The sequence below is a fragment of the Perca flavescens genome, chromosome 17, assembly GCF_004354835.1.
Source record: "Perca flavescens isolate YP-PL-M2 chromosome 17, PFLA_1.0, whole genome shotgun sequence".
Taxonomy (NCBI): domain Eukaryota; kingdom Metazoa; phylum Chordata; class Actinopteri; order Perciformes; family Percidae; genus Perca; species Perca flavescens.
The window spans coordinates 18,009,084-18,026,883 of NC_041347.1; the positions used below are offsets into that span (position 1 = coordinate 18,009,084).

Genomic DNA, 17,800 nt, shown 5'->3' on the forward strand with positions numbered 1-17,800 from the left:
AATACAGCTGTTACTAAGCAGTGCTCTTTTTTTTTTCTTTTTTTTGAACAAAGTGCAATTTCTTAGTGCATCGTTTTGTAAGAAGCCGCTGGAAATACATGGATCAGGAAAGAAAATGTGCATTAGCCTACTCTTCTATTCATCAAAAGCGGCTAATGAGGAGCCCTTGAGCAAGGCACTTAACACCCAACTGGTCCAGTGGAGCTGCTCAGTGGTTAACAGTGGCAGACTGCGGTGCAAGCTGCAGGTCCTGGGTGTGAATGTGTGTAAACTGTATGTACAAGACATAAGACAAGAGTGAAAATGAGCAGCCAAAAATTACAGACTGACGAATGCTTTATTTATATTATAAAAAAGTATATATAAATATGTTAATAAAAACTTACGCACATACATTTTAAGCCATTTCAGTAAACTGAAATATTTTCATTACTTACTGAAAAAATTGTTTAAAATGGTCAGTGTTATAACTGTATAAAGAAAAACATGACAAACTATACAAAGACTCACTTCTTTATTACCAGAAATCTAAACATTACACAATATAACAGTATTATCCAAAGGCGTAATCAAGGTTAGTGACATTGAAAGTCTTATCATAGGCAAAGTTGGTTTTCACACTGTGATAATAAACATTTTAATATGAGAACATTACTTTTTTTAAGTTTGTCTTTACTTCACTTTCAAACCAGTGACTGGCAGAGGTTACTCTTATGTGTTGAATCATTAAGTTTGAGTCAACATCTCTGAATGTGCAGTATATGGATATGCATTTCTACATCTCATGACACCGACATTCCACCCATTGCACTCTTCCCATTTCATAGTGTTGTGTAACCACAAAAATAAACTTAGTGGCTTAAACTACACGTATCTACATATATGGCTTTTTGTGGTACAGGAGGTGGATATAACTCTAAGTTCATCCACAGTGCAGCCATATATTAGAATATTAATACTAGTCACTTTAATCATTTTTTAAAGGGACTTATTTGCCATACAGTGATCATAATTAATAACTTGTTCACATCCACTGTATCAGTATGCATGGTTAGTGTAAGTGTTGGGATGAATTTAGGAAAAGACATAAGGCTGTTGTTGAGAGGTAACCTCAATATAAAGTTGTGAGAAACCAGGGGCCAGTCAGAGGTTTGTGCTACCTTCAGTATCCAGATGGAGATGTGTCTGCAACAAGTAACAGTGCAGTATGGGTATACAGCCATCTGATCATTTCAATGAGAAGGCCAGACATTATGGCATTATGAGAAAATATTAAATTCTTTCAACCTACAATATACTGTCGTTGTAACTGTTGCCTTTCCCAGAAGTTAATTCAACCTAGCTCCAATTTGCGAACACATGAGATGTGTTTTCAGGAGAAACGATTAGGCTGTGCAGACTGAAGTGCTCTCACAGACTCAAAGTCAGTTCTGCATCTCAGTGGTTTTGGTCAAGTCAGTGGACTATTCTGTGGAGGTATCTCTCTGGGTTGTTCTCTCCTCCTCTCCTCATTCCTGAGCTGCTTCTAAGTGCTCTCTCAGAAGTCCCCGCATGGCCCTGGCTCTCAGTTAGTACCACTGTGGCCCCTGTACCTCTTCCTGTTGTCCCTACGGAGGTGCGCCGGCGTGGCTCTGGACTGCTGTGTGCTCCTGTCTCAGGATCACTCTCCTCCCCGGCATCCTTCCCCTGGCTGCTTGAAGAGCTCTCCCCGATTCTGAACAACGTAAATAGTGTTGTTGAAAACAATATGGATGACAAGTCACTATGATTAATGTTGTGAATGTATATGAAATCACATCAGGTCTGCAGTTTTTCTACCTGAGGTGATTGAAGGCTCGTAGCCAGTGTGAGCCCAGTGCCTCTCTCCCGTTAGCCCTCAGCCCTCTCCTGTGACCTCGGCCCCTCAGTCCTATCAAAGCCTGAGCCAGTTCAGCCTCATCTCTGTGACCCCAAACCAGCTGGGCTCTCTGTTCCGCATCCTGATCGCCCGCTGCCCTGAACAGTCTCTGGAGCTGCCAGAGATTCACGTTGCTGAAAATGTTCGCCGAGCCAGCCTTCCTGCTCCTCCTCTCAGCCAGCCGCCATAGTGAGGAAGGGCCCGCCACCACGGATGAAGGAGGGGAGGCGTGTCCGGGATCCATCCAGAGAAACACAGGAAAAGGTGGCATACACTAGTTTTACTCTGTGGAGAAGTCAGTAAGAGTTTCCACTCATTACGGTGTGTATTAAAAGTCAAAGACGCTTAAAAAACAACAACAGAACACAACATATAAAGTACATGAGCACATTGTGCGTCACAACACCTATAGACAGCTGGGAGACTTCTGCTCTGATTCCCTAATCCTAGTTTAGGAAGTGAGTGACGCGCTGCGCTTTAAAGCCCATTAAACTGCAGATGGTAATTTGCAATGGTTTTAAGTGGGACACTCACAGATAGGTATTAGCTGAGTGAGTGACCAACATCATGACTGCATGTAGGTCTTTCAGCTTGACAAAATAATCTTAAATAAAAGGTCCACTTACTAGCTTTCCCTAAAGCTTTCAACAGCAGATTATTTAATTTACGCAGAAGAAAACTCCTCTAATGAAGACCAAGAGTTGGGATCAATTCATCAAACATAATTTTTACTAAGTCAAGAATGGAGTCTCACATTCTCTTTTAGTTAAGCTTCATTCTGTAAGTGTCAGATCTCTTAACTTTCCTGATCAGAATCAGATTTATTGCCAAGTAAGTACAAATACATAAACATGTTAAATATAATATATTCCTAATTACACATTTACTATTTAGTCCTATATATATCATGTTTTTTTTTCAGGATAGGTCTATCCAAGGAATGTAAACAATACAATACATCACAAACAACTTAATGAGCAAGAAATTACTTTGTCCTGTGCATAACTTCAGTACTAAACAGTACTAAACAGTAATTGATTTGGATGACACACCTTTGATGTTCCCCACATATTATCATTATGGGATACAGCTTTTCACAGAAAAAAACTTACACATTCACAGACCTATTCTTTTTAAGTATGTTAACATTGACCAAACGTCACAGGCGTCTCTATTATTTCCCTCCCACCGGTGTCTTGCCAGTCTACTGTTTGCATAAACCGGATCCCTTTCAAAACTAAGCATACGAAGAGTCCGTGAAAAAATAAAATATGACATCATCTTTGAAATATTCGTGGTCTTATTATAGAAGATTAAATACGATGCAGGCTGAACAATTTACTGTAGCCTACTGCCTATGCTGGGTTTCATTGGCTGCGGCTAACAGTAAACAGGAATCCCGTGAGAGTCATGTTTGAAATGAAAGGACTTCTGCTTACCCGAAGATTTACTGATATATTCGGTGCACTTTGCTCCAAACAGCACATCCCTCTGCATCGCTGTTCCTCATCAATGAACGCTTCCACAATGGTTGAAATGCAGCAGGAAAGTCTGTTTGTCCAACTTTACCTGCACCCAATTTCTGTCCTTGAGCCAACCGTCAATCACAAATCAATGTCGTCAAACAACCAATGAGAATGGAGAGATCCTCTGGTCCCTCCTGTCGGGGTTGGGAAACCGCTTAATTTCGACTAATCACGGGTTTGGGGGAGGAGGGGAGGGTGGCGGGCTCCGCCTCCTGGCCACGTATGGTGTGCATGCTGAAATCCATTGACGTCAATAAGCCTAGCTGGCACGAGAAGCGTCTGTCAATTATTTTGAGAGGGAAGTAACATGTGACCATGCTGCGCAGAAAGACGCAAACAGGATGACGCATGGGCTTCTAAATACCATGGTTCTTTGTTGTGTTATATATCCTGTTGAATAAAAAAAAGTGTATTATTATTATTATTATTAGTATTATTACAATTAGGCCATTAGTATTATCATTACAATTATCATTAGGCCTATATAATATGTTGTTTTTTTTTAAACATTAATATTGCCTATAGGTTGAAGCATGGGAACCTTATGATTATGCTTGTATTTTGTCCACACATTAACATTTCGTCATACTTCACTTTCATAAAGCCTACTTCTCTTTTCTCAGCGAAAAGACAGGAGGAGAGAGGTCACACACCCCCCAGGGGAAACTACACCATGGAGAAAAGCATGAGCAGATGAGCGGACATGGATAAATCTGGCAGAGGAGGAGCAGGCTTTGAATTACAGGCCGGCCCCTCTCCATCACCCAGCCCCCAACACAGACGCTACATTCAACAGAGGAAACGGAAAAGACGAAACATACAAGGTTTTTCATTTCAAAACCCCGGGGCTGTGGAAAGAACAGAGAGTTCCTTCTTTTTTTATATAAACTTGTCCAGTTTGGGCTGCATTCTCAGACCACAAACCCGGCCTCCCATCACGTTATTTCCCTTCATTTCCCCAGCTGTTTGCAGCTGGCAGAAAGCACCCGCCCTGTTCGGGAAAAAGGGACCGAGAGTGACTGGAGGAGGAGAGAGATGCCACCCCAACCTTTGCAGTCGCAGGTGAGGAAGAATATCCAGAAGTTCCTCAAGAGTTTTTTGGGAATTATCCGCATCCTGCAGATAGTGTTCGGAGCCGGGTTGTGGGTCACCATCGCCGCAAACAAATACGAAGGATCCATCCACTTCGTCCTGTTCGTCGCAGTCCTCTTCTGGCTCCTCACCCTCGCCCTTTTCTTCCTCACCCTGCTGGACAAGCAGGACCTCGTCCCGCTGCTGGGAGGGGAGCGCTGGTTGTCCACCAACCTGGCGCACGACGTGGCCGCCGCCGTGCTCTACCTGCCGGCCATAGGTGTCATGATCTACAAGACGGATCGCAACTCGTACTGCAACCTGGAGCAGTACAAGCACCTCTGTCTGTACAAGGTCTACCTGACAGCTGCCGTGTTCGCCTGCCTGTGCTGCCTGGCTTACCTCCTGTCGGTTATTAATGGAGCGTGCAGGAAGTGCCGAGGAGAACAGACGGTCATCTGATAAGACTGAAGGGGGGTGATGGCAACAGGGAGGGAAGGGGGTATGGGTCCTTTAGTGGGGTATCCACAGCAAGATGATGAATAGTTAACTTCACTGTAATTTAACTCAACAGCTACTCTAATCACAGGTGTGTCTCTCTTGTCTCCCCACACCAAACTTTCCACTTTGGTAGTGAGGCATCCAAAATCATTCTGTCAGTGAATTTAAGTGTAGCTGACATGAAAATACCCAATCAGCTCCTGGTACAGAGGCCTACCCAGGATGGGAGTCTGATTGGTGAGATGTGTTAGGAGGTCTGAGGCATTGTACCCCTTTTATTAAGGCACGTGTGTCTGTCTCCTAGTTGTAGTTAAGGCCATGCCTCCACCTCTTATGTTTGTTTTCCACTAATTTAGGCTAATGTAATTTTTCCTTTATAAAGAATCATTATAATAGTCCAGTAGGTGCTATTATAGTGGCCATATATTCAGTGTTTACAATACAATGGGCTTTACATACATTTGTAGATTTGTGTTGAGTAGCTGTCCATCTAAAACCCCTCATAGGATTTATTTTACAAGGGATTCTTTTCATTGCCCTTTTTAATGTATATATTTTTTTTACGTGTTTTTTTTTGTACGACAGCAAACTATACTGAACAGTTACTGAAGCGTGGTAGGCTACTCCTTTGGATCAGCTCTGTTTTAGTTTTGTCTCACTTAAAAGCTGCAAACAGGTTCATAAGTGCCTTCTGTCAGAATGCTGTATAGGCTACTCAACCAGGTTGTTACAACATCCAACAATATGGATGTGATCGGTGCTACAATGTGTATGCTAAACAAAAATATTCCTCAAGTGTCCATTATGTAAAAGCCAAAGAATAAAGAGCAGTAAGTGAGAGCCGGTGATATGTTTCCTTGGTTATGAGCATGTATTGGTACGCAAAAGTGTTTAAACAAACAGCGTCAAGGAAAACTGTAAAATGCTTTGTTAATTTTGTTTGAGTACTTTGAGTTAAAAGTAGAAAAAGAGCAGGGCCACGTTTGGTGGTTTTTTGAAAATGAAACACAGATTCAGAGGGACTAGTGACGGAAGCCCTCAGGAAATTCCTGTTGGGAGATAAAAGCCTTGGCTAATCAGCAGGGATCATTTATATGCAATGCCACTTGACGACATGAAAGACATAGATCCTTATCTGTGTCTCTAACAGATGAGGAGAGAGTCACACATGCACACACACACACGCTGACAATCTGCATGCATACGCTGTATGATAGAAAGAATGTGTGTGTGTGTGTGTTGCATGAAAGTTAACCTACTTTTGGAAACAACGTGTGCGTGTTGTGTGTAATAATCTGGGAAGAGGCTTGTTCTTACCGGAACAGTCTGTTGGGGTTCTGGAGGTGGGCTGATGTTCATCCAATGAAAATTAAGCAGTGGAAGATTATTCAATGTCTCGTCTATTCCAGTCGGCATGCAGTTCTTAAAAACACATGCTGCAGACAAGTTGGTTTAACAGAAACCAAAGCCACGCTGTGACAACTCTGTTTGGATGCCTTCATACAGTCAGCAGGAAAGTAGCATCACTACATGTGAACAGTTGTGTAGCTCTCTGACAAATTTGTGTTTATACTTTGCAAACTTGTTGTTGCTGGCCTGGTGCATATGGTGAAAAATGCTGCAGAATACTCACACATAAACACACATTTTACCTTTTTGGGCATTTTGCTTCCCTCTTGTTCCGCTGCCAACTGAAAGCGATGAGTTCTTCTGGGAAAAGAGCATTAGAGATCAAATGTTGCATTGTCACAGCTCCAGATTCATAATCAAGAATCCAAACAAAGGCAACAAAAATGCAGAGATTAGAATATAAATGCAGCAGCTTTACAATAAAGTAATAAAAGATAAAGACGTGAGAAATATCTTACGGCTTGCAGGAAATAGCTGCTGTTACCTGATTTATACGTGTAACTTTGACTTATTTTTTGGTTACATTTCAGAGGCGAAGTGAAACTAAAAAAGTGACCATATAAAGACAGAGACAGATCAAACTGCAAGTAGGGAAACTGTTAAATGCTTTGCCTATTTAGTGTGTAAATGAACAACTGTACAGTAGGCTATATCATCCTCTTGGTCAGCGGCCTTTCTATGCAATGATGACAGGAAAACTACAATGTGTGTGTGTTAAGTGCAAGGTGACATCTGTGGCCAGAGTTACAGGAGTGTAGGGTTAATGTTGCAGCTGCAGGATATAAATCTAGCACTTCTAGAGCACCCCCCCCTTCCTCTCCCCCTCTGAGATTTCCACAGAAGTGTTGTCCTGTCCACGTGTCGGTGCCTGTGGAAACACACTGCTACACAACCAAATAGAGACAATACACAACAGCCCTGTGTGGTGCATAAACAAAGCAATGAATCCAGGGCTCAATTTGATACTGAAAGTAACCATGGTGGATCATTTAAGTTTGGGATGACTCACAACTATAGCATATGCTGACAATTAAGGCAAGAAAATGATTCTCCACATTTACCCTGCTTCCCACATTAACAGCCTCCTTATTATTACACAGCCCACAGTTTATAGATGTCGAGTCTTTTCAGATTTGTCAGTTTTGTGTATGAGCCCATTTTGAATTTAATCCTCAAACAACACATCCATGTCCAAACAAGAAACCTGTGTAATCATAGGTAATAACACACATTTTTGAATCCTACCTCCTGACACTATTAGAAGGGTGTGGGCACCACAAGAGTAAGGTTGTTGTATTTTTTTCCAGCTACACAGACAGTTAGGAAAACCCAGACAAATTGGTATAAGGACTTATAGAGCCAGGCGCTTCACTGCAGTGCCAACTGTGTGATATTTCTTTTGGCCACTCATCCAAAGAGACATTTCCTGTATGCGCTCTCCCACCCGTCTGTAAGCGACCAACCCAACGTCCAATAGTCATCATAGCTCCTCGAAACGGTTCCTCTGGCGCTCCCTGAAAGTACAGTGTCATGCACGCTGATCCCATGGACTGATATCAACAAAATTGATACAGTTTGCTGGCAGAAAATATGAGTTCTGAAGTCCAAATGTATAACAATGACATAACTGAGACTCATGGCTGTAATTTAATCACTGCAGAGAGATTGTAAATCTATAGAGAAATGGTAGGAATGTCTTTTGTCCCTCTCAGTAAAAATTCTGATAAACTTGGAAACTTGTTTTGACTGGCTTCTTACCTGCCAACATAGTGGTGTACAGAACACAATGGAGCTGGTAGAAAACATGTCTTATTCAGATCTATTTTACCAGGCCAGATGATTGCCATCAAAAGTATTTAATTCAAGTCTTCTTGCTAAAATAAAAAAAGTATAAATCTTATAATTACACCACTTGCTTCAAGAGTCATCATTAGTTTAAGAAGAATTGATTGATTGATTGATTGATTGATTGATTGATTGATTGATTGATTGATTGATTGATACACAACACCACAAATATTCACACAAAAAAAAGAAAAGACTCCTTATCTTAAAGGGTTCATATTTTATTTTAAGTCTAGATCTGTTGCTTAAGTGATTCCAATGTAAGTGGTGTGGGGACAAAATCCATATTCCTTGTGTGCAAAAATGCTTTCTTAATCACAAACCAAAGCTAATATGAGACGTAAGCTCTCTGAGTTATTCATATCATTAGGTGCTTTCCAACGTTATAGGCTTTTTTAACTTCCTCTTTATGATACTATCCCGCCACCAAAGCTCAGCAATCAAATACTGTCTAATTTGACTAACTGCTGAAGCCTCGTATTAGCATCAGCTGAACTTGAACAGAGTATTTATTGCGCAAAAGGACTTTTCAGTGTACATATGTCAGTAGTGTAAAACAGGATTATTCAAGAGGACATTCAATATTTAAAAAATATCTACACTTTAAAACTATAACCCCTACTTTTTGACTGTACACAGTCCTGACTTTCAACTCGGTAGCCTTGATTTTGCAAGACTTTCTCACAGACCAGAGCCAGGTGTTACACAGAGTTTACTAAACCAGGTGCATAATTGGTTGGTTAAAATCCAAATAGCAGCTCCCCACTGGAAGAGGCCCGTCTTTCTTACCCACCAAAATCCTGGTTGGGTAATTCCCAGGGGATGTGCTTTATTCAATCCGAGTGTGTCTGCCTCTTTTGTTTTCCTGCTGACAGTCCTCGTCTCATGTCTTGCTTGGGAGGCTAGATGTATGCACAGACACATGAACACAGCAGCGCCCTTTTAACCCACACTTTTGTCAGCTACTGCTGAGATGCACATTCCACTGCAGATGAGAGGGGGAGATGAGAAAACAGATGGAGACTGACAGAACAAGTGAATGAGCAGCAAAAAAAGCAAAACGTGATGTGCAAAAATACCTTACTTAAAGATCTAAGCAGGAATCTGGGATTGACATTTCCTGTCTGTGTAAGGCATGAATGGGCGCAGTGTTTCGGCATGCAGGTTGTGTAGTTTGCCTCTGACACTCTCCAGTTTATAGTTTCCTAACATGGTGACTGGGATTACTGATTCCACATCTGTTGCCGCAGCTTTTCCCCACACAATACTTCTGAATGGCTACAGTGTTCATGTGCTACGTGAGGGCAATGGCAGCCAGTGGTGGGAAATGATAGCTATTTATAGAGCCTTGAAAATACCACCACTTCCTTTCCTCTGCCAATTCAGTTGAGAGCCTGTTACAGTGTTAATGAGTCTAAAAAGAGAGAAATGAAAGTCGTCTGACATTAACTGTTTCTTGAACACTGATTAATGTAGAAATTAGCGACACCTCTGCCATTCATCGCCTGTTATTTTTACCTCACTAAAACACACTGGGGATTAAAACAAACATTCCTTCTTAAATTCCTGATAACTGTTTCCCAGCACCACCCAGATTCTCTCTGTTACATCACACTGCAGTTGTGAGAAAAAACCGCACATTTAAAAGTATATTTTCCGTTCTAATCAAAACAATATCCCCTTTAGTTTATTCTGGTCATAAAATGAGCAAATGTATTGAAGACCCTGATATTTGCGTTATTTGATATTTACACTGCATTGTCAAAAGTGTGCATTAAAGCAAAATACAGTAAAGTCAAAATAACAATGTCCAATTTCCTGAAGAATAACTGTAAAAAATAATGATATCTAAAAGTGATTAGAAAATCCTTACATATTTAATGAATGTAGTTCATTATTACGCAGCTGTCCAAATATAACATTTCACTGCAATCATTCCTGACTGCTCAATATTATAAACATTTATTTAATTTACCCACTAGGAGGTGTAATAGCACTTCAAAAAACAAAAATTTGATTATTTCAGGAACAACGTTTTCTGGATTTGGATTTGGATTTTGAATACGTGTGGTCCTCCATGTTTCCTTCTTCAAACTTGCCTGGGCCGGGAAGCTACGATACCAATTAGCAGCATTAGCAGCACCTGTGAGTTTATCATGTGACAGCGAAAACGCGAAAGGCGGAGCAGTATGTCCTGTATGTCCCTTACCGACTAACGTATTTCAAGATGGCGCATGAATATGGAGCGTCTACCCCAGTTCATGTGAATGCAAACGTAAAATTTCAAGCCAAAAGGAATAATTGGAATTGATGGTGGTGGTAAATATTCATGAAAAAGGAAAAAGTTTGTGAACAGGCAACACAGATTTTGATAATGAACAACTAAACACGTTACACACTGGACCTTTAAAAAGTTAGATTTCTGACTAATCCTCTTCCGTAAAATATACCATGTAAGCCAAAACAATCTGTTAGCCACAGCATACAAGTATGTAGCTTCTATTAAGCCATTATGTCAGATGAAGGCAGTGGCACAAATTATAATTTAGTGTTAAAGGTGCCCTGCCATACAAAACCGTTTTTACTTGCATTTTTCAAAATATGTTAGGTCCATATGTGTTATGTTGTGAATGTGAAAATGAATTGCTACCTCCTGTGTCAGCTCTAGCCACTGAAAAGAAATAAGCGGAGAAATCAGGCCAATTACAAAAGCTGGTCAGTCTGACATCATATTGCCTGAGCTCATTACTATTCATTAGCTCGCCCAGTTGGGCTGGGTAAAGGATTCTGACAGCCAGGCTCTCATTGGCTAATTGTTAGCCAATCAGATTCACAACACAACAGCTTAGCTTGCTGAATATTAATGAGAACTGGCAGAAATCAAGCTGAGTCTTCCTGTAGGCTTTCAACACTAGAATGGCTTGAAACAAGGTAACCAAGGCATTTTTTCCAAAAAAAATGTTACAAAGTCCATGGTAGAACTTCAGACATTACCACAAAGTAATGAAATACGTGTGGCAAGGCACCTTTAAATAAATCTATGTAGCGGCTCATATTCTGTGCAATGCTGCAATGCTATATGCCATGTGATAAAATAAATACAGTACAATAGCTTGAACGAGGTCTGGTAATGTGTCAATAGAAGTTAGATAAATAATCTCAGACATGGTGAGAAGCTGAGCACTCAAGTAATTTAATGTTAGCTTGCAACATCAGAACAACTGGAATTTACACAGAGGCCAACAGAGACATTTTTTGTGTGAGTCATTTTACCTAAGAAGCACTGACATGATTCATTTGCTGTGTGTTTTCCCCATTTTCCTTACTCAGCTATCCTTGTCAAATAGTTGATTCATCTCAGTCTAGTTCAAAAATGAAGTTTATAAAGTCCAGGAGAAAGCTCTAAAAAGGGAACAAGTGGACTTGAGTTGGGTTAGGTTTTGTCAAACCCCTCTTTTAAAAAAAAAAAACTTTAATTTAACTCTAAGTGGCTAAAGAAAACAGCTGAGAAAGTCCCCATATAACTATTTTACCCTCTCTTGGAGTTCACCCTGTTTTATCATATAATGGACTATATTATTCGTTGAGTTGTCTTTTCACAAATGCATGTGACTGCTGTCCCATGCAGAACATCATGGAGTGAAGAATGAATCCTTTCACATTCTGAGTGAGGAAAATGGCCAATGACATTGTCAGCAGTACACCGTTCCCAGACGACGACAAAAACAACAACAAAACCCATCAGCATGAAATAGTTAAGTTTCCAGCAGATAAATAAAAAAGAAGGATAAGAATAAATAATGACATACTGTACATTACACGTCATTTAGCTGCAGCTTTTATCCAAAGCGCCTTCCAATTAAGTGCTTTCAACCATGAAGGGTCAAACTCCGAACAGCAAGAATCAAGTGCAAGTACATTAGCTTTAAATAAGCCAAACTACAAAGAGTCACATGTAAGTGCAACTGTAAGTGCAAGTTTTTTATTTATTTATTGTTTTATCCAATAAATAAAGAGTAATGCAAACATGATAATATACTGTACATGCAGAATTATAAAACTTTGTGTTACAAACTGAGGTTTTGTTTGCCAATATGCAATGCAAATGCAGTATTTAATACTCCAATAAAAGCTCATCCACATAGGGCCAAAAATGCACTGAGTACTGGTCTTTCCTTTTGTCACTGATATGAACCTGTCCCTGCTCAAACCTGGATCTTTAGTGCTCTTTATCACCCCCCATTTCTTATTTCAAATGTAGCTTACTGTTTCTTCTCAAATCTGTGTTTCTTTAGTAAATCTCTAAAGATGCACGTGTTACATTATAATGACATGGTGCTGCTCCTGGTCATTGTAATTTGGTGTTTTCATATGTTTATAGTTACTGGGCTATAGTAACTAGAACAGTTGCAGTTAAATGTTTTGTGGGCAAAGTCACCACCTACAGATGAAAAGGAGGAAAAGCAACAATTGGTTCAGCTGTCCATGTAACAAGATGTTATAATCATTTTTAAATTATGTATATATATATATATATATATATATATATATATATATATATATATATATTATTATTATTTTTTTCAGATGTCTACTTTCTCACTAGTATTACTTGTATTATTTCAAACTTGTAGATAGATAGATAGATAGATAGATAGATAGATAGATAGATGGATAGATAGATAGATGTGGGGTAATCGTAGCCTGGCTCCGCCCTCCACCAGGCTAGGATAATAGAGAAACACAATAAAAAGTCAATAAAGTGCCACGCACAGTATGAAGGTCAGGGAACAGTCCCCGCCACTGACGCCCACCGCTGTCATTGGTCGAGAAATGAACGATACGTTCTTTAGCGGAATCTCATTGGATATAAAAACCAGGAAGTGGGTGAGTAACCAATCCACGGGATAAAGGCAAAAGTCCTCACCGGTTTGACAGCGAACGAGTGAATTGGACCTGTTTTCTTCTCTGAATTGGGGAATTGTTAATTTAAGATCTTCGCATAAATTAAAAATAAATTGGTTAACTAGCATTCAGGCATATTATAATCAAACATGGCTGTCTACAAATTAGTGTTGATTCGCCACGGAGAGAGCAACTGGAACCAAGAGAATCGGTTCTGCGGCTGGTTCGATGCAGATTTGAGTGAAACAGGGGAGAAGGAGGCGAAGAGAGGTGGACAGGCCCTGAAAGGTGAGGGGGAACTAATTTAATCATCTACTGTACTGTCTCTGAAATACTGTAGGGCCAATACGATTGCATAATGGCCTTTGCATCAGACCGTCGACCGCCCCCTGAGCGTGTCAGGAATGGAAGATGTGCAAACGTGCAGAAGCGATATCTAAATGTGGGTGCTCTGGTACAGTGGTAGGGCCGAGCAGGAGAGTTTATACAGGCATAGAATATCTCATAATAAAAGTAGGATCCTTTTTTTAATTACGTGATCCTCTTGGTCTATGACTCCAGAACAGCCTGCAAAAAGTACAAAATAAATCCAGTGGAAAGCAAAGCAATTTGCATAAATACAATTAGCCTAAATGTGTGGGTCATTTTCTTAAATGGACATCATGCAATGCTTTTTCAGCAGGAGAACAAAGAAATCACAAAAGGGACATATAGACCCACACTGTGAGTAGCTTCATTAAACCAGACTGCTATGAAGCTAGAGCTGCAACCACTTGTTGATTCATCAATTAGTCGATTTTACTAGAATAGAAAATCAATCAGCAACTATGATATGATTAATCGTTTCAGTCATTTTCAAGGAAAAATACCAACATTCTCTGGTCTCAGCTTCTCAAATGTGATAATATGTGACAGTAAATTGAATGTCCTAGTATAGTTTTGTGGTTTTGTCTGTAAAAAACAATGATATGATGATGTAAACAGTCTTTAGTTATTCCCCTAAATGCAGCCATGTAATACCTTGTATTTTGAGTTGGGTTTGAGACTCCTTTGCTTCCTCTTAACACTCTTCATAGTCTCCTTTATAAGATATGTTTAACCAAACACAGCTGAAAGAAGCAGTCACAGTATCGAAGTGGAATTTTCTATAAACTGTTGCAGTCAAAATGCATTAAACTCCAGTGTCTCTTGCTCCCTGAATCTTACAGATGCCGGCTTTGAGTTTGACATTTGCTACACCTCCGTGCTGAAGCGAGCCACTAGGACACTTTGGCTGGTCCTGGACAGCATTGACCAGATGTGGGTGCCGGTGCATCGGACCTGGCGTCTCAATGAGCGCCACTACGGAGGCCTGACAGGGCTGAACAAGGCAGAGACAGCCGCCAAGCACGGAGAGGCTCAGGTGAAGATCTGGAGGCGCTCGTTTGATACCCCTCCTCCCCCCATGGGCCCAGACCATGACTACTACAGTATCATCAGCAAGGTAAGATATAATATCTACAATAAATGCATACAATCAAGAGCTTTGTTGGCCTCTTAGGAAATATGTGGTTTTGTACATATTAACCAACTAACTGCATACAGGCATAACAAAGAAGAGGCATGACTATAACTGATCTCTGCGGTCAGGCCCTATAATCAGCTCGGTCACCCTGAATAAGTGAAATCACCAGAAACGACTGGAGTGTTTAGAGTGTAAATAGTGGATTGAAGCTATTTTTTTTCCACCGCACAGCTAGCTTGAATAGTTATGTTTTACACAGTGCAAATTATATCTGACAGCCCCTTACTGTTTGGTAGCATATCCCCTAATGTTGTTATCTAATAGTATGTATAAGGTGAGTTAATATATGACCAGCAGAAATGAGGTCCGCTAGGTTCAAAGTTCAGTCAAAGTTGAAACAAACTGTTCAGAAGTCTGCATGGACAGAGATATTCAGAAGTTAAGATGTAGTAACTCTTAGCTGGCTAATCATGGCTGTCAAAACTAATTGATAAGCAACGTGTTGATAAGAAGAGTGTCACTAAGGTAGCTGATTCTTTCATTCCTGCAAATGAACACCATATTGCTTGACAATATTGCTTTAAAAGTGACACTCTTACTTACTCAATGCATTTAGGCCCTTTCTATTCCCAAATATGTGTACAATAAGTTTCTACGGAAAATGATTAAAGACAAAGAGATCCAGTATTTTTTTGCTGTCTCTATTCTGTTCTATTATGTTTTTTACAAATTGAGGTGGTGTTCATTGCAGGATCGTCGCTATGCAGACCTGACCGAGGACCAGCTTCCTTCCTGCGAGAGCCTTAAGGATACCATCGCACGGGCACTGCCCTTCTGGAACGAAGAGATCGCCCCTCAAATCAAACAGGGAAAGAGGGTGCTCATCGCTGCCCATGGAAACAGTCTGAGGGGGATTGTTAAGCACCTGGAGGGTGGGTGGCATTATGATATTTTCCCTGAAAGTTTGCCAAAATAAAATGTATTATTGTCCTTCACTTAAATTCTATCACAAAGATCCTATGTTGTCAACCATTTTGGTAAGAATAGTACATATACAACCCTTTTAAATGGAATTCCATTGCTATGCAACAGCCTGGCCCTTTGTTGACTTCCTTTCAGTTGATGTCATTAACATACACTGCAACAGGAAATTAACTTGGGGTCATGAAGAATGTTTATGTTTACTACTGTGAAATGGTGTATATAGAGATAATGCACTAACTTCTGTATCTAACTGTTGTGTTTGTCTGGCTGCCACCTGTAGGAATGTCAGATGAAGCCATCATGGAGCTGAACCTGCCAACGGGCATCCCCATCCTCTACGAGCTCGACAAGAACCTGAAGCCTGTGAAGCCGATGCAGTTCCTGGGAGACGAGGAGACTGTACGCAAAGCCATGGAGGCTGTGGCTGCTCAAGGAAAGGCCAAGAAGTAAAGACACAGAAAAGCCATCTCTGTGTATGACAGAGTAGGTTGTCCCACACGACTGACCGATTAGTGTTTTTCCTAAATCCTAATTTATTTTGGATTCTCATATGTGGTGAGTACACTGTAGATTGTTGTCAAAGGCAACCTCACTCTACTTGCACAGTCAGGGATAGTAGATGGTGAACGATTGAGATATAGAGCCACAGCTCTCAAGAGATTGTAAATATTTTTTGCTAAAATGTGTTATTAATATAACAACCTTTTAAGAAGGGAGCATTGAACTGAAATTGATAGCATTGCTGATAAAGGCAGTGTATTATCTGTGTAGTAAAGATCCCTATGTACTACTGTGTACTACATTAAGCTGTGGTGTCCTAGACAGGGATGTTGAATGTCAGGTTAAATGGTAATTAAACCAATTACAGAAAAAGGAGTGAAATTCTGGCTGTGGTCACTCTTCCACAGTCAGTAATAAAAATCCAAGCCACAGCACGTATATTGATGCTACACACACACACACACACACACACACACACACACACACACACACACACACACACACACACACACACACACACACACCTAAGATAAAGAGTGGGAAATGAGAGTGAGACATGACCCTTCTTGTTGTGGCTACACACACACACACACACACACACCTAAGATAAAGAGTGGGAAATGAGAGTGAGACATGACCCTTCTTGTTGTGGCCTCGGTTTGCTGATGGTGGTAAGGAAGTTATACCACCTATGTGTGTCTGATCATACTGACTTCATCATTACTTGCCCAGGACAAACTTATTATCTAGTATTACAATTTAATTTAAAAAAAGACTTTATGAGACTTTTTTTTTTTTTTTAAATGAAAGGGACTGCAAAGGATGGGCAACTTATTTTCTATCTCACTTCTCATTGATGAATTTCATTGATGCATTCCATTGATGAAGAGATCTAAGTTTGCAATCTCTTGAGAGCTGGATGTGACAGTTAGAACAATTAAACTAACAATTTGCTATCAGTATTGCACTGTATAAGTGATAAATCCATTATTTGGATTATAGCCCCCCAGTTTCACAGTGCCATTTTGAAGCATGATTAAACAGAAGATAAAAGGTCTACATCTACACTTATTATTATTTTTGTTACTCTGTTTTGCTGCCTTTGGACTGTCTTTGCCAATTGGTGTGCTTGGTGTCATATTTATGTGCCTCCAGCTCCTATTCCTACAGTCTACTAGGATTTTGTTCAAAATGTCCCATTTTGTCTTACACTATTGACATTTTTATTTTTTAAATGTAATCCCCTCTGTGGTGTTTAAATGTACCCTGAAAGCTCTGACGGTAATAAATATACAAATCTAATGCTGTTGTCTCTGCTTGTCTTGTTGGTCATAAATACCCGAAGGTGACAAAAAATATATTAAAATATATATATATAAAAAATTACAGTGTGACCTAATAGATATTCTTTAAAGAACTACAAAGTGTCATTGATTACTATTTCAGTATCCTAAACAAAATAAATTGAGAAGATATGATTTTTTTATTTATGATCATTATTATTTTATTTATGATTATTATTATTATTTAGAATATTGTAAATAGTAGATATTCTGATCCACACTCCATACCAGGTGATGGGGGTAATGCACCAAATCGTTTTCCCGACCACAAATAAATCTCAAGGAAGAAGAAGAAAAACTCCAACTTCCGCAA

At 40.0% G+C, this 17,800-nt stretch overlaps 3 protein-coding genes across 3 annotated transcripts; 2 read left to right on the forward strand and 1 right to left on the reverse strand.

Moving 5' to 3' along the window:
* Positions 1–497: 497 nt before the first annotated feature.
* On the reverse strand, positions 498–3,545 carry LOC114572222 (arginine vasopressin-induced protein 1). The gene is made up of 3 exons (XM_028603739.1): positions 3,337–3,545; positions 1,819–2,182; positions 498–1,714 (listed from the first exon to the last, which is right to left on the reverse strand). The coding sequence occupies exons 2-3, from the start codon at positions 2,166–2,168 to the stop codon at positions 1,456–1,458; spliced, it is 609 nt and encodes a 202-aa protein (XP_028459540.1). The 5' UTR covers positions 2,169–2,182; positions 3,337–3,545; the 3' UTR covers positions 498–1,455.
* Positions 3,546–4,183: 638 nt separating this feature from the next.
* On the forward strand, positions 4,184–5,835 carry marveld1 (MARVEL domain containing 1). The gene has a single exon (XM_028603446.1). The coding sequence runs from the start codon at positions 4,459–4,461 to the stop codon at positions 4,954–4,956; it is 498 nt and encodes a 165-aa protein (XP_028459247.1). The 5' UTR covers positions 4,184–4,458; the 3' UTR covers positions 4,957–5,835.
* A 7,329-nt stretch (positions 5,836–13,164) lies between these two features.
* Positions 13,165–17,446, forward strand: LOC114571959 (phosphoglycerate mutase 1). The gene is made up of 4 exons (XM_028603288.1): positions 13,165–13,443; positions 14,364–14,638; positions 15,411–15,591; positions 15,924–17,446. Exons 1-4 carry the CDS (start codon positions 13,305–13,307, stop codon positions 16,091–16,093), a joined length of 765 nt encoding a protein of 254 aa, XP_028459089.1. The 5' UTR covers positions 13,165–13,304; the 3' UTR covers positions 16,094–17,446.
* The last annotated feature ends 354 nt before the right edge of the window (positions 17,447–17,800 follow it).